Raw genomic sequence first — 26,059 nt, 5'->3', positions numbered from 1 at the left:
TCAAATAATAATTTCACAGCACAAATTATCGTAAGACAGGAAAAAAAGCTTTTTTTTTTTTTTGAGAGAATAAAAAGTGGTTTCTTGTTGAAGAAGGGATGAATCAATCACCAAAAGCAAAGAGCAGAATTTTATTCTGAACCCATTAGTATACATTGGTAAACTCCACTGATACCAGTAAAGTTGTTTTGCATTCCTACCACCGTGAAGTCAGAATCTTATTCAATACCTCCTCTTGTGTTTTACACTACGAAAGCATAATTTGCAACGATGTGGAACACAGCCTAACTCCTCAAGTATCTGGTGCCTTTCACCCTCATTAGGCAGGCATCGTGGATACCTCAGTTGTCATGGTTCCAGTTAGGATGGAAAACATGATTTACCACGGTCTGGACTGACAATTTAGAATGAGACTTTGTCACTCTTAGACTGAACAGAACCGTGCTCTCTACATAGTCTTGCTGAAACCAGTAGTTCCACTTGTTGGTCCAGGTATTACTCGTGAGCAAAGATACCAAAAATTGGCCTTTGCTGGTAATTGCACCCTAAGCTGAGATGTATAGAATTTAATTTTACTGATGGGAGCTAGAATGGCATGACCCAAGCTACGTGCTTCTATAAGGAGGACTCACAATGAGCAGAGTTATGTGCATGTATAAATGCTTATACAATCAGGACCAGTTATGTTTTCAGTACGAATCACTGGAACTGCCTGTAATTCACTGCAGTTGATATCATATTTTCATATCTGCTCAAATATGAATCTAAAGAATAATGTGCAAGGTGTGTGAATACGAGAGAGGTGTAGGGAAGGAAGCTGTAATATACATAAAAGAAGAAGTAAATATAGCGATCATTTGCAAAGATATTCACATACGTATGGTTGTGTAGCAGCTATGGTAAAGGGTCAGAAATACACTGTGGCTAAAAAGCTTGCCTGCTTTGACAAAACTGTTAGCTCTATCAAGTCACATTTTACACATGATGTAGTAGAAGTCGTCAGTATTTAAAACACCCCATTGCAAATTCAAGTTCAGTAAAATACACAAGTAAGTAGCACAAAAATGTATCGTTTTTCTCTCCAGGCAATAGACATTCAGTTTCTTCTTAAATTACACTTACTACTGCTTGTTTGCAACATGTAGATGGTGACAACTTAACAATTAACAGCATTTCTGTCCAATTCTTGACTTTCACTGACCATCAGAGGGGTTTTAGAGTGTTCTATTTTCTTTTTACTCTCCTCATCCACATCCTTTGATACTGCAGGGCTTTCCTCAGAACTGTCATGCATAGCGACCTTAGATGCTTCGGTTGCATTTCCTCTGACTGTAATGTGCTCCCATCCGCCCTGTAAAATATTGATAAAGAAATATAAAAGGGTAAACATCACCCTGCAATTACAATATATCTGATGTGATGCTTTATGTACACTACTAGTTTTATACTATTTTTTCACGAGGAAAGTAATCCTGCTTTGGGCTGAATCAGAAAAAAAGCTCCTTGTAAAACAAAATACAACACAATATACCTCCCTGACAGTGTAGTATATAGGTAGTAAACTTGGGGATTATTTTTATTACAGGGAATTGAGATTAGTAGGGTCAGGCATACATAACAGAGCCATTGCAAGTTTTCCATTAACTTCAAAGGGGCCAAAACCTTGAAAGAGCCTTTCCCAAAACGCTGAGGGTAATAAGGGAACAACAACGAGGAACGATCACGTGCAGACTCGGAAGGAATCCTTTTTTTTAAAAATGGTGCTTACGTTACTACTTTTTCCATTATAACTTTGAAATTACCTATTTAAAATGAGTACTTATCAAACGCAAATAAATGACTTGCCAGCTATAATTGCACAGGCCATTACGTTAACTTAAAAAAAGGAACCTAAAACTGAAGAACAAAGGTCAATTTCCTGCAGGTAAATGCAACCTTCAGAACTCTTGCCAGCTGGAGCAGGATGAACTTTTCTTTCCAAGTGTGTCCATGAGTATCTGGATTTACAACTTTTAGGCAGTATTATGCCCCCAGCACTTACCCCAATACCGTAATCCCATGAGAGGCCTTTAGGTTCCATTGGCTGAATACCAGTCCGATGGCAGACGGTCCCACAGCTCAAACTATGACTTCCTTGCACTTTGTCAGCTATCACCCAGACCTCAAGAAAGCAAAGAGAGGCAATAAAATGTGTTCTTTATGCTCCTCCCCCCAGAAGTGAAAATTATGTCTGTTTGATCACTTTCACAAATCAGTCTTGATCTGCTTGAATCTGCTCTCATTTAGTCAGAGACACACCCAAACAAGCAACTAGATACCAGTGTTATAATCAAAACATTGCCAGATAGTAAGACTTGGCAGGAAAGAGATTAAATATATAAAACAGCCTTGTTACAAAAAAAAGAAAAAAAACCCACAAGGCTTTTTACAGCAAAGGGCTGGCTGTATCACTATTTCATTGGCATGATTTTTGCCTTGCTATCAGGAGTCCAACATTTAGACAACCACCTTGTAGAATAAATAAAATTAAACAGAAGTAATTCTGAAGAGCATTTAATTTCATTACAAAAATATGTTAAGCATAACTTTTAATACACTAATGAGATACAAGGAAGCTTAATACATACCTGATCCAGGGGCCCTACAGACATTTTACGGATATTATTTGAAACATGATCCCAAGTAGATCCTTGAGGGTAGCTTGGTGTGATACCTTGCCGGTACCAAAGATTGCCTGTAAAATAAATAGTCCCGGTTACGGCTCAGGATGTCTGCTTTATATGAAGTGCTAGTAAACAACCTAACAAAGCAGTAGTGAATACTTTCTGTGTTCTGTGGAAGTGCATTATGGTTTTGACTAATGTGTTGCAGTGAAGGACAATGAAGTTAGTATTTTCTATAGTTGTTCTTTATAACTTTTCTGGAGAACAGCAAATACTCTGTTTTGTGAAAGTTCTTGGGGAAAAATGTTCATATAAAAACCCATGCACTAGAGAAGTAAAGCAAATGAGATGAAAATCTCTGCAGAAGACTGGTTTTAAAGGCTTGTTTCTTTTATAAAAGGATGCTTCTTAATTTATCTTGCAATGATGAACTAGGTTTTGCAACAGAAAGGTATTCCTCTTCAATTTTGTACGTTCTGTGGTTTCAGACAAAATCCTGCCATGCAATTCTCTTCTTTGACATTCATCTATCTCTCCCCCCCAAGAACAGCATAGATGCTGGATTGTTGCTACTTAGGGCACTACCAGATATAGTGAAAAACAAGCCTCCGAAAGCAGTACTTAAGTGGGCTGCCTACTCCATCTCTTTCAGTGTGAAATATTACTCCTCTTGGAGCAACAGTAATCATCTGTCCAAGCAGAAGCTCTAACTTAGCCTCTCCTTTTTAAATCAATCTGATGCATACTGATTTATTTTCTGTAACATTGATAAATAATTTTTAAGAATCCTTACCATTTTTATCCAACACAAACACAGATGTTCGTCCTACTGAGACTTGTTTTAACTTTTGTTTTTGAGGTGAAGGAATATGGTACCAACAGTCACCTAAAGGTCAGAAATACTTGAGTAAAACATTGTGAAGACAGAATTTTGTATGAGAAGTTTTAGAAATGTCTGCAGTTGAAATACATAGCTTTGCAAGAAAGCTGTGAATGACATTACACAATGTATTTTTACTAGCTTGTTTTTAGAAACAGTTTAAATCATGTAAGTGAAGAGCAAACTAACTGCTATAATTATCACGAGTATGATGCATATGCACTGTTTTGCCCAGCTATTGGAAAGGCCTCTGCTAAACACATTTGTCTTTTTCAGACATGGCAGTGTAGTCGAGCGTACACAATGTGTAAGATGAAGACTGTACCAAAAAAGTACAAGTACTTACCTGCAGGTTTTTTTGGAGACACTGAACCCCGATAGAAGGCAGAACCATCTCTTGCAATAGCCCACACTTGGTAAAATGCTCCAATCGAGATGGAAATGAAGGGCTGATCTGTTCCCACATGCAGCCAGGATGTTCCCTAACAAATCATGGAAGATGAATTGTGAAGCAATGGTTAAAAACGCCATCACAAAATATCGCTGATTATTACCAAATGGGAAAAACCCTACGTAATGAAAAAGACTCTGAAGAGTAATCTTAGATAACTTTACAACTGAACAGAAACAAAGTCGCTGATCTCAAAGATATTTGGATATAACTTTTTGAAATTAGCTATGTTGGACTATAACAGGGCCTCTTCTGTTGATATCACTGGAATTTAGGCACCGACATGTCTCTGAATAGCTGGGCTAGAGCCTTTTTTATTGTTTTAATAATCCCTTGGTTTTGATCACACAGAACAATAGTCTCACAAAAATCAACTGATAGGGGGCTTCAGATTCCAGACACAGTATTCCAGTTCTTGCTGTTGCACTGCCTTACAGATCTGTGCTATTGTAACTGATTGAACAGGAAGAAAATAAAAGTCGCTCCTATAAATTTTCCACTTCTTGCAGTTTTTCTCCAAATTCCACTGAAGTATATTGTTAGATTTTTTTCCCTTGTAAATATGGCTTAAAATCAGTGCATATCAATCAACCCTAATTTGGTGTTTCAGCATGTGTCTATTAGTAGGAAATAAGTATTCCTGTTGAAGTTAGTGGGACTATTTGTTCCTTTTTGCATACTTTACTGGGCATTCGCTCATTATTTCTGTCCCAGTACACACACAAAAAAGTCAAATCTGTAGATTAGTCCATGCCCACCTGTCTTAAGCAGAGTCAGTTCCAGGCCCAGAAAAGTCAACGAACAAACTCCTACTGATATCAACAGGCCTTAGATTGGGACCATACTTCAGAGAAATTCTGTCCCTCAGCAGTTCATTTAAATGGGATACACACATTATCAACAATTAAAAAAGAAAAAAAAGAGGAACTAAGCTATCAGTGCAGAAAGCGGAAGTAAAATTCTTCACAAGAAGATATACAGTGGCTGAGACAGGCTCCTGCAAGTGACCTGGCACAAGCTAAGGTAGATTATGCAAGAGAAGCGCTATTGTAAGAAATGTGGGCAGCAAACTGCATGCCGTTTGATGGACAAGGACTTTCAAATCTGGGACGTAAAAGGGAAAAAAATAACAAGGTGCTATGAGAGAAGATACTGCACGACAGTGTGTATGTACTTGCATCAAGTACATCAATAAAGCAGTAAAAATAAACGGAGCCTTACAGCTGGATTTTGCTGCGTCACGCCAAGCCTGCAGAGCACGTCTCCTTTGTCACCGATTGCCCACAGTGCTACTGCTTCTTCATCATCTGCATCTGAACTGGGAATTATGGAGATGTCCCACAGGGTAACAGGAGGCACTTCCAGCCATGGCCCATTGGTGACTATCTTGCATTTTCTGAAGAAAAAAAAAACAAAAAACCCCAAACCCATCAGAAGTATGTACTTTCTATAACTGAATTTTGTCACCTGGTCCACTGTTGACTTCAGTGCAAACAATCCTCAAGTTTTTTCATTAAGCAGGTACAGTCAGTGTTAGTATTTTTAATCTGAAAGGGGTTTACAACAATCAATCATGTTTTGCATCAGGTTTTGAATTTTGACCTATTACTGATTTCTCAAAGCTTCTGTTTTTAAAGAAAGTTACTTTATAAAACCAAGGCCACTCTAGAATGCAGCTTGTGCTACACTGCTCCCTAGTTCTCTCAAACTCATTGGGCAACTGCTGGATAATGAATATTTGGCCCCAGCTGAGAATCCCACTGCAGAGAGAGCTCCACACCGGGTTCATTCCTTCCTCTGTCCTGGTTAAGGGAATCATTTTACAATTAGCTTTTTGGTGGGACCTGTTAAAAAGTTACGTAGTATCTTCAGGCAGGCAGAGATAAAGCAACTCTAAATTAAAGAGTTGGAGGTAGGTCTTTCTGGGAATTGGTGTATTTTCTTCTGTGAAAACTGCAGAAACTATGTTAGATTCTATCATCACAACAGTGATTTCTGTGTACGAAGAATGTCCTCGAAAACTCAGGATATTCCTCCGTTCTCCAGTTCTGAAAAACTGGATCCAGCCTTGAGCTGTCGCCTATTTGTTTTCAATTTTCAACTGACAGTTAAAATAAGAGGAAATGTTTAGGCTTGAGTATTTCTCAAGTTGCTTATTTTATTTCAAGTCACCATTTTGATTGATTGGATGTCATTTGTTTTGTTGCACATTCTGGAACAACAGTTTGATGTTTCAGGACTTTACTTCAAAGATTTTTGGACGAGGGCCAAAATACTAGCTTTGTAGCCTCAGTAACAGAATAATGCCTAAGTTCACAGCAATTTATTAGCCGTGAATGCTATTAGATACTCTAGTATGGAAAGCATAGAAAAACTCAAAAAACAGTGAATGCACAGACTTTCCCTGCTTAGTAGAATAGAATATAGTGGCAGTTTGCTATTTTCCAGGTTCCACGTGAATATAGTGTACTGTGACTTAAGTGGAGTTGGGAATATCTGTGGCCTAGTACGCAGTATGTGGAATTCATATATTAAAACTATTAATATAAAAAGAGATACTACCAGTTGTTACAAGTGACCTAATATGTACTAATATAGCTAGACTCTACTATTCCTTAATCATTTACCATAAGGAAAATCAGATACAGATACTAGCTGACTTTTATCTACAGATCCCACAAAATCAAATAGGATATCTATCCACAAAACCTTAAAATGAAAGCCATAAAACTAAAGATCATCAGCTTCTCTATTGGAGATGGGTTGTTTATTACAGGTTTCTTTACTACTGCTTTTGTTGATTGGGTGACAAGACTCTTCCCCTCGTAACTAACGGAGACTTCTAGGGAACAGTCAGCATTGAAATTCAAAACTTTTATTTATATCTTAGTTCCTCACCTTGCCCAGCGCCTCCGTCGGACAAAGTCTTTCATTGTCTTGTGACCATGGTAGGACCTACCAAAACAGATTTAAATAGGTGTTCATGAGGATGTCAGAGCATCTCCGATGTCAGTGCCAGCCTGAGAGCACTGTCTGTGTATCTGCCCACCAGATGGCTGCTGACTTTAAAACGCTTGAAACTATAGTTTCCTAAGCTCACCTTGCTGCCCTACCTCCCTGGCAAACTTCAGTGTTAATGTCCCCATAAAAAGGGAGAAATCAAGGCACACCTCTCCCTGTTAAAGCACAGTTAATGTGCAAAACAGCAAACAAGAGGAAATGAGGGCTTAAGTATGGCATTTGCCTGCTAGTATTTTAGGTAGAAGAAGGTATCTCCTTACGCTGGAAAGTCTGCTGCATACTGCCAGCCTTCCCGATCAGTTCCGCCTGAAGTATTAAAATCGATATACCAATCGGATACCTATTGTCAAAAGGAGACAGTAACAAGCACAATCAACACCTAATGTATAATAAAAATAACCTCTTCTGCTATTTTCCTCCAGCTTTTGGAGTGCAATGACTTGCTAGAAACCTTCTAATACTTGCAATATAAATTCATACAGAGGTTCCCAAGTCTTTTTAATTCAGTTGAAGAGAAAAGGATCAGAACAGCAGTCTAAGTCCCACTAAACAAAAAAAATCCCACTCAGTGCTTAACAATCTTTTGACTATGGAAGATTATTGCTATTGTATAAATGGGGAAACCAAGGTTAAATATTACAAAAAATCCAGGAAGAAAATCTGGGTCACTTGAGCCCAAGTCTTGTATCCTACTTGCCTTCTTAGTAAAAAGACTTAAGACAAAATTTACCCAAGACCACTGCGGAGAAGGAGGCTTGGTATTGGTTTTTGTACATTCCTGCAGGCCAGATGCATCACTCCACATATACCTGTCCGTGGGCAGACCTCTGTGGTGAAACAGTGTATAAGGAATGCAAGGTCATTTACAGTAGAGAATTTAAAAGGCGAGGGAAGAAGAGCCTGTTTGTAGCACTTCCTACTTTCATACATGAAACAGTCTTCCATCACAAATCTCTATTTAGAAATATCATGTGAGTGATGACAGCGGGAAAGAATCAGTACAATTGCTTCCAGTTACACCAAACTTGAGGACCACGTAAACTTTTCTCTGTAGAGTGATATTCCTCACTACTATTTAAAATTGGAAGGTGAATCCTGAGTTTCTCTGGCATAGACACCCATATATGTGAATGCTGTTTCAATACTTTGGTTCAAATATACTATTCAAGGACCCAGTGTACTTAGCACAGTATGTATATGAATATATAGATCCTAAAAAGGACTTTTCTGTATGGCCTTAATAATGAAAGCTGTTGCAAGTAGGCACAGTTTCTGCACTCACAAAGCACAAATCTGTAATGTTTTGCTACAAATGCATTTTGAGTGGGTAATATAGAACATTGAGAAAAACTACTCCTTCCCTCTCAGGTTAACAATAAATGTTGGAGGAGACTGAAGATAGAATAACTAATAACTATTCTGAAAAGCTAGAACAAATCCCTTGTTTCATTTGACAGTAGTAAAACATTACAGTAAACAAACACAATAAATTGAGTAAATAACCTGCTGCTATATCCAGTGACTGGGTTCCACCGTTGGTTCTCATAGATGTAAACACATTTCACATCTGACTGTGTATAAATGTTATCAGCACTACTGGCCAGTCCTGTAAGAAATAAATCATTTGGATTATAGTCAAGCTAAACCTTAAAGACACTACATTTTAAATTCCAATAGCCACAATAATATTGCTTGATTATCCTATTTTTCACTCTTAAGCTGAAAATGTAAATATAAAACTGCAATACTAATTCCTTCCTAATGTGTGACCTGCTCACTGTATAACCTTGCGTGTTAGTTAGGCTAAAGGAAGGACAGCTAAAATAGCTTGAATAGCTGACGCGGGCAGGAAGATAAGAAACACGCACACCTCAATAAACCAATTGTCCATACCTTGAATGAAGCCACCTCCATATCCACCGGTATAAACCCAAGCTGTGTGATCATATCCTACGCCCCACACTATGCCTCGGGTATTGCACTCTATCAGTCGAAGATGACCTCCAACTTGACGCCAAAACCTGCCAGAAAAAGGACGACATTACTCCACACCACATCCATCAGGAATGTATCCTTTCGCCTCCTACAACTCAACAATCTTAAGGACAACTTTATATGCTTGTTTCTTCACCCTCTGTGCGATCTGTAAGCGAAGGCAGTTGCCAGTTGCGTTTCCCTCTGAACAACTACTGAAAAGTACATTGGAAGGAACCTGTCTGCCTCCACTTGGAATTTGTTTTAAACACTAATTAGGGTATTTTGGTAGAATCTTTACATCTTAGTGGCCATCAACTACTCAGCTTTAACTTTGTCCTCCTTTTTTTAAAATCTAGGAATTGCCTTTACCCAACAAGAAAACAAATTATTTATATATTAGCTATGGAGCCTGGTAAAAACAAGGGCTTTAATTCTTCCTACTCTCTTAATCTTTACAGGTTAATCCTTTTCTGGGGCTTGATGCAGCCAGTTGGCCATGGTACTTTTCTGGGGAAGAATGGGGAAAACAAAGAGATAGCAGAGTAGTATTTTAGTTATCAGAATGGCAGGAGATCATCTAGGTCATGGATCCCCCACACTAGGATGCAAGAGCACATCAGCTTTGTGATTTGCCAGATGTTGAAAGTGCTCTACCCTGAAGGGAAAGGACTGTAGGATCTCTCAGGTGTCATTCAAAGGCATTTTGTGCAAGTAACTTGAAACTGGGGATATTTTTTAAATTGAAGATTGGCCTTTAACCCACCAGTTCTGAGGCTGGTATTTTTTTGCTTGAAGTTTGCAGTACTGTATTGTCTTAGTTGTGATAGAAACTGTAAAGGAGCTGCTCTTGGACTGTAGTGACTATGGAGGACTGAGAATTTCGTGTTTCCTGACTCAGATAAAACTGAAAGCTCAAATTACACTACATTTACAGTGATTAGGTTTTAGACTAAGCCATCTCTAATTTTAATAATTATGGCAGTAAAGAGGCAATCACAATAAAAAAGGCTTTTGAAATCGCATGAATAGCTCCAGCATCTAAGAATTAAAATATGATTTGGTGAATCTCTTCAAATTATGACTATGAAGGCAGCCATTAACCTTGTCATTGACAGCATACTATAGGCTCCGACAGCACATCAAAGCCACTGACTTGACATGAAAGACGGTCATTGCTGGATGGCATCCCATGCAGAAAGAACAGCTTCTGAAACCTCTTACATTTGATCACATGGCATCAGGTGTGGTCCGGCCTCCAGCTCAGGACTTGGCTCGCTAACAAAGATGTCTCCTTTGCAAGTCACTGACCAAATGGCATGGTGAGAAGGAGGGCCTTGAATCCGTCTGCTTTCACAACAGGACATGTTCAGCAAAGACAGCTACAAAACAAGCACAGAACCAAAAGCTTCCATTTACAGTGAGAACAAAAATTTCCATAGATGCTTCAGTATTACAAAATGAAGTTCTACCTTTGCAGGTTGCCTGCAAATCAGCAAAGTGAATCAGCAGCTTTTTCTCAAAGGCACTGGAATTCAGCGGTTTAGATATTATTAATGCAATCACTGGAACCAACGTGGTTTGCAGTATCTGATCATTATGAAGTATCTTCCAGGTTTTCCCTTGCTTTAGTGTATATATGTCTGCCTGCCTATACGTAAGACTCCCTACAACAGTGAAAACAGGTAACAGTTCTTCTACCAGTGCAGAAGAATAGACTAACTGAATTAAGCTCCTAACCCGTTTGTAGCCTAATCTATATCTGGAGACAGGAAGGGAAGGAAAAACAATAGTAGTTTTACTGTGGATAACTGCAGCATCAGAAAGCATGCGAACTCCAGAGCTGACAGGAAGCCTCAGGTGCCTCTTAAGTAAATTTGAACAGATTTTTTATATATATTTATTAATCTAAATTGTAAAATAGATAAGTAGCCTAGATACTGTAAATGTAATGCTCAGATTTCAGAGACTAGCTTTTATGTTTTGTATCTGATATTGCCAGCTTGAAATGAAAAATTCACAGAATTACCCAGTCATGCATTTCTTGCTCTGTTGTGGCTGCTAGGCGGATTGGCCATCGCTGCTTTGTTCTTTCAGGTGTATACAGTGCAAAGGAGTGCTTGGCTTCATTCAGAACTTCAACTATAATGGTGACTTCATTCAGGAACACGTGGATATACTAAAGCAAGAGAAAAAAAAATTGCAACTAAGGCAAACTCAGATATACCTTCTTCAGTGACAGCATTTTTGCACTTCAGGATTATGAACAAGGCATTCCTGCCAAAGATAGCAAAGAATCAATTCTTGGTGCAGAAGGAATGGGGCTCAATTTCCAGTGCTGCACTACCTCTGATTCATACTGCCCATGCAATATGAATATGCATTAACACTGTTCATGAAGACCCTGGCCAACAAAGCTTGGCTCTTTCTTCACAATCAAGAACATTTTGAACTTCCAAAAGAATTCATAATTGGTGCAAATCTGATGGTTAAAGCAATGTGGATGGTTGCTGACAGGGCATTTCTGATATAGCATCAACATAGGTACACCTCAGAAAAGCTTGCAGCTTGCTAGTACCCTGGGCTACATTTGAATTGGTTCCCAAAACTTACAACAGCATACCACAATTTGCCTCCCTTAAGAATACTGCTTTGCCTTGAAAGGTTTTCCTTTGCCAAATGCAACTCTCTCAGGGGTCTCGAGCTGAACACACCTTTTTCTCCTCATGATACATGTAATAGATGAACAGGATGCTGTCACGCATTCCATCACTCCCAGTGAACTGCTCAAGTGCGACTCGAACATCCATCCATTTATGAGGCTTCCAATTCCTCCACCATTGCAAGGTCCCAGTTTTAACCCAAACTGACTGCAATGCAAACACAAATTTACAGGAGTAAGGCAACTGCATGACTCCTCTCCTTTCTCCCAAATACTATTTTTTTGTGATCACAAGAAATCTCTGCTGCAGGTTAGGCTGTAGTGTATCAGTTAATTCTGACAGAGAGTGTACCAGTGTTCAGAAAGCTGAAGACAAAATGAAAACTGACAAAACTGGATAAAATGGTGTGAAGTAGCACATGCCCATCACTATTGGCATTTTACCTCTGCAAGAACGCAGCAGCACACAGATACTAATTGACCCTAGCGTACTTTTGACATAATCTTTTAAAACTTGATTAACACCCTGAACTCCAAGTGTTTTTAATCAAATGAATTGCAGATGTCATTTGGCAATTAGCAACGAAGGGGCCAGAAACATGAATGAATCTGAGAAGATCCAAGGAGTCATAACAAAGGGGACATCAAACAAAAGTGTTGCTATTTAAGTGCTGCTATCGACATTTACACCATTGCTTTATTTATGCAAGTTACATTAATCCCTTAATGGTCACAGAGAGGGAAAGTTCACCTACTTGAGTCACTGTTTCAATTAAGAAGCCACATCTTGTGGTGGAACAATTCAGACAATGTTCCACTGTTGCAAACGTTTCTCTGTGGATTTGAGGTTTCGGTGTACTCGAGTAATGCTGACCGATGCTTCATTTGCTCTTACACAAAACTATCAGCTAATGTTTTTAGATAAAGATTGCAGCTCAATGTTTGATAAGCTGCTAGTTTCCCACAGGGAGTCAGAAAGTGATAATTCAGGAAAGTTGTCACAGACCGAAATAAGGACAAGAATATAAAGTTGACAGTACGTTCAGATCAGTACATCAGAAATGTATTACTGCTGTCCCGTATCCACAGATGTGTTTAGCAGACAGGAGAGGAGTGTCCTCACTGCTCACCTGCTCAATAGCCTGTTCATAGTGCCTAAAATTCTCTAGTTCCCGCTTTGTCCTTTCACTGAGCTGCTGAAAGATCTGCTTTCGCCACGCTGCTGTCTGTGCTGGAGTGATAGACAGAGATAGAGATTGTACGGAGGATGACAAACCTAGAACAGAACCAAATAAACTCCAGTGAGCTTTGAATACAGTTCTGTGAAAGGTAAAACATGATGCTGCTTTGAACACTGACTGTATCAACCCAGTCTAACATAATTTTTCTAATTATACTTTACAGCCAAATTTTGTAAATGATGCATGGAAATGGGATCACTAGATAATTATATAGAATCTTTCAAAGCTATAACCTTTGCTGGGAGTTTTGTCACTCAACTGCAAGATAATTAGGTAATACAAACCATTAGGAGTTACATTGTTATTAAATACTGGGATGCCACAAATCGTGGTTTATTTTGAAAATATGGTTATATTCCACTGTTTTTCAAGAATCTAAATCCCAAGCCCATCCAGTTATCAGCTGGGCTTACATTCACAATGCCTCTGAGTAATTCCTCTATCTTACCTCTGTCTCAGTAGGAATGGTAGGAGCAAGGCAGTTATTGGTAGCATCTGCATCTCTCAAGAGAGCCTTTTTCCACTACTTTTGGTTACTAATCACTGATATTATGGGTTTTGCCTGAAGTTGCAATTTCAGTGCGATTAAAAATCAGATGCTGATCCAGCACAGATTATTTTACAAAATTCTTACAGAAACTCAGGGAAAATATCACCTTCACATTTATATGTCTCAATCCAAGTGCTTTACAGATAATTACATGCAGCACTATCCTCAGACATGGAGTGTATTAACAAACTGCACTAAGAGTAAATGGGTTATCAGAAGTTTTGCGGTTTGGTTTTGTTTAAAAAAACTCAACCCAAACTAACATTTTTCTTAAAGAGCATTGGGAATTAGGGTCTGTCGTGGTGACTGCATAGTACCTGACGGAAGAGTGAACCATTTCAGTGGGCTGTGCAAATCTACAAGACAGCCTCCCCCAGACACCCAGGCCCACAGCGGGTGCTCATCAGCTCCATACTGTTCTTCAGCTCCCACCGAGAACATGCCAAGAGAAGACAGGCTGGATGTTTCTGCAAAGGTGCTGACGGAGAGGACTGGATGCTTCTGGGCCTCCTTCAAGTCAATGTTTGTCCACTGCAGTTCTGCAGAAGGATTTGCGTTTGTAGAAGATGTATGGATTTCAAGATTAGCTTTCTCACTACTAGTCGAAGCAACAGTGGCTTCTCCTTGATCAGAGTCCAGAGGATCCACTGTCACATTTGCATGTGTTTCTGCTGTCTGGTTGCCTGTGCTGTTACCACTGCTGCTGCCTGCAGCTCCCATCGGAGGAGTGTCGGCAAGGCTCACGGGTACGCTTGGAAGCTCTGTATCAGAGGAAGTATCTGCATCACCCTGAATGATCGCATTTGTTTGGTTCTGAATATCATCAGTAAAGAAACAGCCAGCACTGAAGGACAAATAGATAATTAATTAACTATCATTCAAGGCATTAAAAATTAGCACAGGCCTTAGACACAGACATACAGAAATCAACCTAGTGTTTCAGCTTTAGGAGAGAAACAGCGGGCTTCTTTTTTTAAACATCAAACTCTATCATCAAGGGAAAGAGTCTAACACAAATCTGGCAGACCAGTCTAGTATATATGAAACACAGGTAGGTATTTCATTGATCTTTTCAAAGAGTTGTTGTTGGTGGCTGCCTACAACTCTCAGAAAAACACTGAAACAACATCATATTTTCTGGATATGAAATAATGAAGAGGATTTTTTTAAAGCCCATTATTAACTTTATGATTTTTGTCTTAGCTAGAGAAGGCTTCTACTCAGAGCACATTCTGACTCAAACAGCTAGCTTCTGCAGCACTCCCAGCTTCACTGGCATGTCTTGCACAGCCAAGAGGCCAGCAGTCAGCGGGGAGTTAGTTATTTCATCTCTCTAGGAAAGGAAACGTACAGTGATACTCAGGAGAGGGATAATTCCTAAATGGAGTTGACACTCCTTCATGGTATTTCACAGGTAACTTTTTCTCTTATTATCCAGATAGTGACAGTAAAGCCCAGAGAAATATGCTTTACTGCAAGCATGCAGTGAATTCCAAAGTGGGAGCTTCAGTTTCTACTCTGAGAGCAACAACTGCTGCTTATTGTTAATTTTAATGACAAAAAAAACCCACAAATGCTTTTTGGCATACATGAATAGTTAGAGGTGCCTCCCCGCTCCCCCCAATCTGTATCATTTGAATGTAAAGAAATATCTCCTAGCATTGAAACTCTTGGTGGACTAAGTACCTGAGCAGACTTGTTGAGCTCCCAGTCTGAGATCTGTCACTCTCTCGGCCAGATACAATTGCCTTCCATGTCTTCCCACTGAGCTCACTTGGTGTGACACCTTGACGAAAATAAATTGCTCTATCATCGCAGCCAATTCCCCAGACCTAGGAAGGAAAGGCCTTGGTGAAGGAAATGGCCTGGAATGCAGATAGATACCAGCTACAGAAAAGGTGCAGTGGTGGAAAATTTAGCACAAAAACCTGTTGGACACAGCATTTTCCTTTTGTGTTCTGCCTTAATGCTGATATTGTAGATGCAGTATAAAATTCTGTACCGTCAAGAGAAAACTGTTTGCACCTGAATGTGCCATACAAGAGACATGCTGACTGGTATCTTCTGGAGAATTCAGCCACGCATTGCTTCCTAGCAGTTCAAGCACATGGACCTCTTGTTCAGCTGTCCGTACTGGCACCGCTGACAGTCCTTGCCATGTCTGAATACTGCCTATACAAAGGGGAACATAAATATCCTCACAACTGGTACACAGCTGTCTTACCTGGTTATTTAAGCCTACAGTTACCATCATCATTTCTCCAACCATTTCAATCCAGCTTGTCCCACAAGGATTATGTGAGTTCACTCCTCTTCTAAACCACACCTACAACAACAACAGCAGAAACTGTAAATTTTGCTCCTTCTGCATTAGCAAGCAGACAGCTGGAATTATTTTCCTTAGTGGATTAGTCTTAATCTCTAATACCGACTTGCTGCATTGCCTTAAGAAGTCACTCACCACCTTAGTTCATCAGGTAAAGATAAAATAATTCTCTTAATAGTACCCAGACCGTGCGTCCTTGTGACCAACTACAGCCAGAACAGGCCACAAGGTGACTTTTTGTTATGCCTTTCTGTGACAGAGTTAGTTTCTCTGCCACTGGAAAAATACTTGCTATTACATGTCAACTGTAGGCTATTTTTGGTGACTCTGATTGGGCTTCTAAATAGTGTTCTTGCATTCAAACCTTAGAAGCAGGGCTGATGGAGGGAACTGTCAGAGGGATCTTTTCAGTGATACAGCTCTTCAAATTGTCTCCCCTTAGATTAATTTTTACCAATCCAAAAGTGTCCGTGGGCTGGGTACCTGGAAAAATTTCCATCTGTATTTACATATGGTCATACAGTAGCAAGCAGCTACTTTAGAAGTTGTTGGTTGAATCATGTAACAGACAATGCACTTTACTATCTTGTGGCAGATCTGAGGAAAATGTGCTACCTTATCTACGGTTATTATAGTGGTTTTATTTGGCAGATGGAGCAGGCTGGACACAGTCTGTTACCATGGCTCAGCTGGCAAGTAGTAACTCATTAAACCAGAGTAACTCAATCACTTAAAACTGCTATACATACAGAGAATTCATCTATGTTTTTCAATGTAATATGAAGGGATTTGATTGCTACCAGCACAAGAACACTCCAGTACATTCTTCAAGGCTTTAACACTTTCAAGACTCCCTGCGAGGAGCAGGGAGCTGGACTCGATGTTCCTTACGGGTCCCTTCCAACTTGAGAAATTCTATGATTCTAAGTTAAAACCCCAGTAAGAAAGTAATCACACATACACATAACAGTTATGTCAATAAATACAAAAAAACTACATTAAAAGGCTGATGAAGAGGGCACAGCTACAGCAGGAAGACAAAAAAATGGGATCATATAGAAAAGCATAAATGAAAATAGTCCCCATACAGCTTTTGATGTAACCTTCAGACTATGTGGAAACAAGACTGAGCAGCTAGGAGTCCCTTCAATTTTAATGCATGACATCCCTTAGCAGTAGGTCCTTTATTACATCCCCACCCACCTACCACATCTGACTTGGGTTTAGAAAATTTCCTGCAAGAGAAAAGCAGAAAGTGTTCCTCAAATTAAATGCAGCCAGGTGTATCACAAACCACAGAGTATTCCCACAAAATCAAGGGGGACTGGAATTCCTCAAGCCCTGGGGATAGTGAGTCCAAATCACCAATATTTCCTATGAAAGTTACATGTCTGTTTCAGAAAAGCAGATAGAAAAAGCTAAGAAAAAAACAGAACCAGAATATGACACCTCTTACTTTTCTATCTTTTGTAACACACCACACCACATCAACACCCACAGAGATGTGCATAATCCCATTCTCAGAGCTTGGAGACTCCACAATACTCCAGGAAATGCCTGGAAGAAACAAAACCCAGAAGGCATTGTAGGTTAGTTTCTTATTCAACCCTATACAAATCAAAGAGGTTTCCAGGTAAATTTAACAAACTTTACCTTGAGGGTTATTCCTATCAATTCCTTCTCTCACAATAGCTTGCCCTTCCCAAAGAGTTGCCCAAAGGAGGTCATATGGTCCACAGCTGATCTGTACAACTTCACCAGGAGTGGTGATTAAGGACCACATGGAACCTTCTGGATTGTGATGGCAGACATTTTCTCTGTACCATACCTAGACAATTTAAAAAAAAAAAAACCAACACCTTAGAAAAATATCACTACAACAATGAAACCATTGAGACAAGCATGAAGACAAACTGGAAAGAACAGTCTTCCTTTGACAAGGGGAGCTTTTTATGCAGTGTATGCACTCTGACCTTTTGAGGTATTTTTTTTTGATGTTGATTATGCAGCTGAAGACTATTTCCTTATGTACTAAGGGAGGAAGCTGTTTTACAGGCTAGCTTTTATCATGGAAGCGAATCTGGATTGGGTACAGTAACCTATTGCTACAAGTTCTGTGTATATTTCAACATTTAAAAATCACTTCAGTGTATTTCAGGGCATGTTATATAAACCAAGAATGAACAAATAAATAACACAAAAATGTTACTGTTAGATGATAGCCCAACCTCACTTTTACTGAACAGAGCTTGCCACAATATGGGTAAAAAATTCCATTCTCTGTGCAGCCTTCAGTGACATCCAGTCCATTTGCTAGTCTTGGTCCTGCTGTCTGTGCACTTTTCTGTAGATCACAGTCAAAACAGGAAGGTCAAAGATAGAAAGCATCCTGAAGTAGTCATATGAGTGCTCTAAAACATGACTGCTAAGTGCTAAATCCTCATTTTTAGAAATGCTTTATTTCTCTGGGGACTTTTACTTGGGAAATGAAAGCATTTTACAATGTCAGTCAAGTAAGCCTGTAGAGTGGGATGCATGTTCCTTATTACTGGTAAGTAAGAGGCATAGGGAATTTTACCATGAACAATTTAACTAAGATTGCTTGCCTCCCCAGGCAGTGTCAAGTGTGACTGAAATCTTAGGCTATTTGTTAAAAATACTACATTATTCCCTGTGAGACCACAAGTTAGAAATTGTCTAGAGAGAAAGAAAGGCTACTCAGATACATGCTGTAAGGATGAGGGAAGGAAACCAAGAATCAAGTCTTTACCGCAGCACTGAGGAGAGACCTTATGGTAGGCCTTAAAAAAATTAAAAAAAAGAAAAAAGTATAGTTTTCAATAGAAAATAAATTGAAAACATTCCAGAGCTGGATTCCACATTGCCAAGTCAAGAGGTTACCATTTTCTTATCAGTAAGTCTTAGAAAAGCATTTTGTAAACTCTTTCTAGAATCATTCCTGACTCCCCACCACAGGGACATGGCACAATGCAAGAACCTGTCTCAGACTTTAAGGCTCCTTCTCTTTGTTACCAGTGCCATAACCTGCATTCTGGGCATTTGTCAGGATGTAAGACACTACTCAGCCCAAGTTTTTAAGATTCACCTGTTTATAGAGGTTTAAGGCTTCCATAAAACAGCAACCCTATGAGATACTAAGCCTTTCCATTTACAACACAAGCGTTACATAATGTTGTCCCAAAGCAGCTTCTACATCCTCTGCCAGATGCACAAACAGCTTATTTCCTTACCAACATAAGACAATAACAGACCTGCCTTGCTTTAAAAGCATTTAACTCCTTTTCAGCAGTAATTTACAATAGAAAACTCAGGGAACACGCACATACCCTTCCTTGTAAAGAAACCGCCCATACTGATAAACGGCCGAGAGGCTCATCGGTGATTTCCCATCCTCCAATGGAGATGTCATTGAAAGGGTCTGGCAACTGATCTGGCTCATCCTGTGATATGATCTGAAGCGAAGAGAAGGACGATTGAGAAGAGGAGACACTGCAAACAGACAAATGATTTGGCTGGTGGCCTAACTTGTATTGTGCAGATTGGTTTATGTATTGCCTACTACAGTGGCTGAGCATGGCCATGTTTCTTCTTGTTCAAGGCTGCTATGTACAGAGAGAGGGGAAACACTACCGATGCAGCACGAGGAAGTCTGTGTTTCATCCCCTAACTAAAGGAAATTTTTACTCACAGAACAGTGCATACAGACATTCTTTTAATTAGAAAGCTGGAACATCACAAATTACAATTTTTGTACGTTCTTAGAATAGAACGACAATTATTCAACAGGTATTCATACAGATAAAGGACACAACTGGTGAATGATGCTAGACAGGTGCCACCTTGAAAAAGAGTGCTTTGTCAAACAAGCAAAGGAAGTTAAAAAGTTGGTTTGAAATTTGCAAAGGAGCTGAGCATCTATTTCCAACTGCATTACCATGAGATTTAGCACCTTATTACCTCAGGTTTCTATGAAAAAATCCCAGCCTTCCATTTACGCTTGCACAAATTACAAATTGGAAGTCAAGGAATGCAGGTCCAGCCTACAGAGCAGTGATAAAAAATTAATTTCCCTGCACTTATAATTGATTATTTCAGAAAATCAGTTTATTTAATATTTAAAAGATATCCAGAACCTTGGCCCAAACGTCCCGCGATTTGTATCTCCTGTATCTGATCCACCTCCTGCGTCTGACACAAGAATTCCATTTCTTATCCTTTGTGTAGGTGCTGGGGAAGTCTATGGCGTAAGTCCAGCCCTGCAAACAGAGATTTTCTTGTATGAAAATCAGTACCAAGGGAAAGCTTGAAATCATAACTCAGAGCAATTCTGCACAAGAGTCACTCCTACAAATACAGCACAAGTTACTGTGCATGTCCCAACAGCCCTGATTAACAGATCAGCTAATTCCATGAATGATCTATGAATCATGTCCAAATTCCTCTGCATGATATACACAGAACAAACAAGACACAGGAAAGCATTTTACTTTCTTCATAGTAAAGATCTTAAGTAGCAATGGTATCCAATTGCCAGTATTTCCCGGCCTGATCAAAAGCAGAAAGCTTCTGCAGAAGCTCCTATAGACTTCGAAAGCCTTCAAACAAGATTCTTCATTATCTTCTATTACAGTTGAGCAATTTCCCAGAAAGAAGTAGCTCTGGCAAGTTAAGCGCCTTTTATTTTACAGACATTTTACTTGTAAAACTGCCTTTTATTTTACAGACTAAGGATTCCCAGAACAGACCCCTTTTTGGTATTGTTCACCTACCCCTTTCTCTGTTGGTTCCCCTCCAATATTTTCATCCACATACCAGTCAGACTCCCACTCCCAGTGTGGTGAAGGCAGTGTGAAACTATCAAGCTGCTGATGTTTTAGCCCGCTCACATCACTCCACTGCCAGCGGTCACTGGGCAGTAATTTCTCACAAAAGCCACCAACTGGATTCCAGCGCTGTCAGAAATAACAAATAAAATATTTTATTTGAGAGAACATCATATCATTGTACATTACAGAGTCCCAGGGAATCATAAATAATACTTTTCTTTTTTTTCTGCAATAGAAGAGGAATAAATTCCTGAGGTGAATGAGAAAGTGTTCATACTGTAAGCCCCTACCTAACACAGCCTTTGGAGGAAGTATCAGAGAAGAGCTGACTGCAGAGCTAGTCCCAACCAAGCCATTTTCAGCTACATAAACAGGAACATCTGACCATCTACTTTACTACTAACAGTGGTTTTTTCTTTGGTGATGTGTGGCACCATGACACTGCAGCATTAGGATAATGCCGTATAGATGGCTTTGGGATCTCTCATCTACTCCCTGTGAGAAAGATGACCAGCATCTTGCCTGTGCTAGAAAAACCACATAGCTTCTGTGCCAGAGACTATGTCAAGATAACTGTATCAGTAAATCTTCCTTGTACCTTACGTTATACCGAGAGGGTTGGGGTTTTTTTCCAAATCTGGCTTTAATCAGTTACAGAACAAATAACTTGCTAGTTATTAATTTCTATTAACTATTAACTTCTAGTATTTTGTTTTCCATTCTTTCATAGAACAAACAAAAGTTTTAAAATAACAAAGCAAATTTTGAAGTTTTGCATTTTTAAAAGAACATGTTTATCTAACAAAAAGAACATTCTTAAATGGCTGGAAAGCTGTATCAATGTTAAATAATGTATAAAATTAATCTGTGGTATTGTTACCCACGTAGATGAACTAGTGTCTTTTCTCAACTTATGTTTATCCCATTGCCCATTACAAATCAGAGAAAGGTGCTCAAGAAAATCCTCTGGTTTTCTCCTCAAATAACTTTTGGTTAATTTGAAACCAAAATAGATAAATTTCCTTTAAGATACTATTCTAAAGACATTCTTTTGAAGTGTGTCACATAGGAAGGATCATCTTAACACTTTAAGGGAGAGTTATGCCTTTATTACAGAATTCTTTGAAACATTAAAAAATAGCATTTTTCTTAATAATAATATATTTTTGATAATGTATCTTTGTTGCCTAGAAGTTACACTGGACATTTTCTTAAGGGGAATGTGTATTTGTCACTAAGGAAAGGAAAACATCAGGTGCAAAGGGTCAATGTTGCAGTCCGAAATGGCTTGCATAAAACAGCCCGTGGTACATGCGGGCGTTGCTTTTGGTAAGAGTAGGGAAGTATAACCTTCCTTTCGGAATTAAAACATTAGAAGAATAGCCTGCCATTTGGCACATATATACTCTTCAGAAACATGAGGTAAAAAACAAAACCAAATAAACCCAAACAATCTTCCTGTGAGAAAAACGTGCAGAGACAGCTGATGTATGGGTTTGCTGTCATTCCTTTCTGACCAATATGTGGCAGTGTGGTGGAGGCACCCTGAACGCGTCATACCTGATTCTCATAGGTTTCTTCCTGGTATCTAATGGGAACGTCACCCGAGAACACGTAGGTGTACACTTGGTGATCACAGGCTATTCCCCAGCAGCACTGTTTGACAGCAGAGACCCGTTTGAATTCCAGCTGCGTGTCCTTACAGAGCTCCCAGTACTGGCCAACAGTAGACAGAGTGTAAACCCTCCCAAAAATGTCAACACCCCACAAAAGGGAACTGGGCATGGCCATGTCTGAAAGGCAAAAAAGAGGTATTAATGGAAATGACAGTTTTTAAAAATGTGTCTTGAACCTACGGTGTATCAGTTCTGCTCTGAGCCGTCATCAGTCAAATTAAATAAAGATGTAAAGAATGATCTTTTAAAAAAAAACCTGTGCAAAGCTGGCAGCCAGATCTCTTCCAGTCAGAGCCGTGCAGTTACACCTCTTAGATGGCTCTGAAAATCCACGCGAAAACCTTGCTACCAGCACACTGCTGTCCATCCTACAAGAGCTCACAACACGAACAGGAAAGCTTTGGCAAGCCGAGGACAGACGTTAGCACTGAACTGAGATGGAATAGCACAGACCATATTATTTTATAGCAGAAGGCTTCACTCTCAAGAGCTGGTAATGCTGGTGGTGCTAGTTCCACAAAGCCATGACATCTTATGGTATTTCCTTCTCAGCCTCCTCTTGGCGTATGCCAACACAGGAAAAGATGTGAAAGGGAGCATGTCCGTAAGCACGCATCTGGTTTTAACCCATGGACATATCACCTACTGCTGCCGGGAAACCTCTTTCCAAAGCATTCTGGTGACCACTTTGGGATCTGATCTTTATTTAGTATACATAGGTGTGTTATTTATTTAAGTATATATAGAACGTGGTTTGACGGCAGAGACCTGGTTGAGTTCCATTCCAGTTTTATCACTTAATAACCTGCCATGTTCTGGGCACTGGAGCCCTACCCTGCAGCATTTTATGCGAGGTGGGTGTAGGCCAGTCCTTTTAGAAGTCAAGAAAGGCCAGCGTATTTCTGTCACTCAGCCTGCTGGGTGCCATTAAACTGAACAAATTTTGGTTGCTCTGTATGTCCAACAGAACTACTACTGAGTAGTATGAACTTTGCCCCCAGTTCTATTAACTACGCAGCGGGGGACCAGGAGGGGAAAGGTAGAAAAAGAGGGCTCTGTAGATCAGGGGTGGCACGGACAAACTCTACCTCCGTCCCAAACGAACACAGCGAGCTGTCCGCTACTCACCTAAAGCCACGTACGCGCCGCTGTACGCCCGCGGGGATCTCAAAGCGCTTTGCAAACTCAACAAGGCGCAACCAGCCCCCGGGGCAACCCCGTGCGGGGGGCGCACGCTGCTCTCTCAGGCGGGCATTAAGGCCACATCGGCTCAAGCGCCCAGCGGGCTGGGGCGGCGGGGCGCGGGGGCTGCTCGCCGGCCTTCGGCGGTCCGGGGCCGACATGGCGGCCGGTCAGGACGGCCGCTCCCCCGCAGCCGCGGGCAGAAGACGGGAGCGGGTCTCCGGTGGAGGCGGTGCAAACCCGCTGCCCGAAAACGCCCCGCGGACCACCCCCCCCCCCCCCCCCCGCACGCGTTCCCCGGGGGAACTGCGCAGAGGCGCCGGCACCTCCCCACGGCCCCGCTCACCCCTCCCGCCAGCACCGGAGCCGCCGGGAAGGGCGGCGGGGGGGGGGGGGGGGGGGGCACGGACACGGCGGGAGCTGCGCCGGGCCCGGCGATGGCCCGATCTCCAGCCGCGCTGCCCTGCCCTGCCCGCCCCGCTCCCAGCGGCAGGACGGTGCACAGCGGGCGGCTCTGCCCAAGCCCGGCCCCCCCCTCCCGGGGCTCGCCCCTCACCTGCCTCCCGCCGGCCGCGCCTCTCCTCGCGGTCCGGTGCCGCTCCCGGCAGACGGAGCCGCCGCGCCGCGCCCCGCCAGGGCGACCCCGCAGCGGCGCCGAGGCAGCGGCCGGCGGAGAGCCCCGCGCTCCCACTGGCTGCGCCGCCGCACGGCGGCTCCGAGCGCCGTCACCATTGGGCGGGGAGGTGCCGCGGAGGGCGCGTCACGGCGCGCGGGGCAGCGGCTGCGCGAGCGGCGCGGGGCCGCAGCGGGCTCAGCGGGGACCCGCGGGGACGCGCACAGCCCCGCCACCCCCCGCACCCCTTCTCCGCGCCTCTGGCCTTGGGGAGAGCCGGGGCCGGCTGCCAGGAAACTCCGGGGAAAGGGGCTCTCGCAGGCAGAGCCCACCCCTCCGGTCAGCCTGCTGCGCGCAGGGGGCAAGGACTGCAGTCAGGGGAAATAGCGTTTGCCTGAAATGACGTTTGCTCTTGATGCATCAGATGTCTTGCCTGAGGTATAAGGAAGGTGACGGCCTTTACTGTCACAGTACAGTGGCAGCATAGTAGCAGTCCTTCCCAGAAGAACACCAAAGGTGCTGCTTTGACATGTATTGCAGGTCACCATGTACTTGCCTGCTACAAACCGATAACCTCCCTTTCAAAGTGCTTGCTTATAAATCTCGGGTCTTGCCATCACGTTCTAGTTCATGCTGAAGTGATGCAGAAAATCGTAACAAGACGGGCAGAACTTCCATGCCTGTCTATTCAAATAACCACACACGAAAGAGATCTGCAAATAAAAAGGATCTCAGATCTTTGTGTATCTCAAAGGTGCAGCGAAGGAGGGGGGAGAAGAAGTCGTCTCTCATTTCTGGCCTTTTCCAAAGGGAACGGGCAGATCCATTGTGAATCCAGCCTGAGGAGTCTCTGGTTGCTGGTTAAAGAGAATATGTCTGCATTGCTCTTGTTCCGTGGCCTGTAGGTTCGTATGGTTTTGATGTGCAGAGCGTTGCGGTTCGGAGGGTTGATGTACACATTAAGTTCTCCAGAATGATGCCCGTGTGAGGCAAACCCATCCCGTCTGGGTCGTTTCCTTCTGAAGCACAGGGACACTTGACTGGCACTGCTGGGGTCTGGTCCCTTGCGCAGACTGGTGCCTACCTCGAACAGAATTTTTGCTCCCTAGTCATGTATTGATGATTTGATCATTGCAGTGAAACATATTTACAAAGATCAAGTACTGTTTAGATCATAGGAAATGAATTTTGTGAGATTTGTAGCAGTTGCGACTCTGGTACATTTGACATGTGTTCAACCCAGTTACCATTTTAAGCAGGTGGAAACAAGACTTTTGTTGTTTTCCATGGGAACTGAATTGCGGAGCATTTAAGGAGCATTTTCTGGGATTTTCTTACATTTTGGATTTTGAACCACAGTCCTGTAATCGTAGAGGATGGCAGCATGAATGATTGATAATGCAAGGAGTTCGCACGAGAAGTCATTTATAACCAGTAGAGTTTTCTCATGCTTATTGTAAGGAGGACCTTGCATGTGAAACTGAATGAATGCTCTCCATAACACTGGCAGCACGTAACTTTTTTGTGCTCTGTACTCAGCTAACAAGTATGCTGGCTCTGCTAGGTCTGTAATTCGATGTAAAAGGAATGAACTGATGCCTTACGAAAACTCTTGCTTGCTCTGGGTGTCCGATGCTGAGCCCTGCTTTGTTCAGTTGCTGTTGTTGCAATAGAGACTTCCATTCTGTAAGGAGCTAACAAGAGAAAGGTTTTGCAAAATCAAACAGCTAAATGTTAACCAGATTTTCATTCTGCCATCAATGTGAACAGTGGATTTGCTGTATAATCCCGGGGCACTGGGTTAATGTGAACCTCAGTTCCAGTCTGTGGCCTGTGAAATGTGCACCCCGACTCTTTGCTGAATGGGGCTCCGAGGCCTTGCAAAAGAGAGAGGAAACACCTGGATACCCTTTCCTATTTCTGTCCTTCGGTCTTGTGGTCACGACGTGAGTCAGGAGGAAGGAGTTACCTTC

The 26,059-nt window shown here is 41.5% G+C and overlaps 1 protein-coding gene across 4 annotated transcripts; it reads right to left on the bottom strand.

The window, feature by feature from the left end:
* Positions 1–49: 49 nt before the first annotated feature.
* On the bottom strand, positions 50–24,187 carry TECPR1 (tectonin beta-propeller repeat containing 1). Of its 4 annotated transcripts, none has more exons than XM_075767424.1 (25): positions 24,030–24,187; positions 22,176–22,408; positions 20,559–20,741; positions 19,923–20,045; positions 19,116–19,241; positions 17,422–17,596; positions 17,225–17,325; positions 15,667–15,768; positions 15,129–15,274; positions 13,760–14,286; positions 12,782–12,927; positions 11,704–11,859; positions 11,019–11,168; positions 10,214–10,371; positions 8,909–9,036; positions 8,519–8,621; positions 7,746–7,842; positions 7,276–7,355; positions 6,893–6,949; positions 5,216–5,390; positions 3,890–4,025; positions 3,457–3,549; positions 2,628–2,734; positions 2,042–2,161; positions 50–1,351 (listed from the first exon to the last, which is right to left on the bottom strand). In XM_075767424.1, exons 2-25 carry the CDS (start codon positions 22,404–22,406, stop codon positions 1,157–1,159), a joined length of 3,615 nt encoding a protein of 1,204 aa, XP_075623539.1. In that variant the 5' UTR covers positions 22,407–22,408; positions 24,030–24,187; the 3' UTR covers positions 50–1,156. The 4 variants fall into 4 exon arrangements, with proteins under 4 accessions (XP_075623539.1, XP_075623540.1, XP_075623541.1 ...); XM_075767425.1 differs by having other exon boundaries at positions 24,034–24,187; XM_075767426.1 differs by having other exon boundaries at positions 20,602–20,741; positions 24,030–24,165.
* Between the last annotated feature and the right edge of the window lie 1,872 nt (positions 24,188–26,059).

Source organism: Balearica regulorum, chromosome 15 (genome assembly GCF_011004875.1).
Source record: "Balearica regulorum gibbericeps isolate bBalReg1 chromosome 15, bBalReg1.pri, whole genome shotgun sequence".
Classification (NCBI taxonomy): Eukaryota; Metazoa; Chordata; class Aves; order Gruiformes; family Gruidae; genus Balearica; species Balearica regulorum.
The sequence above is the reverse complement of the archived record's forward strand: the minus strand, read 5'-3'. Positions and strand labels throughout refer to the sequence as shown.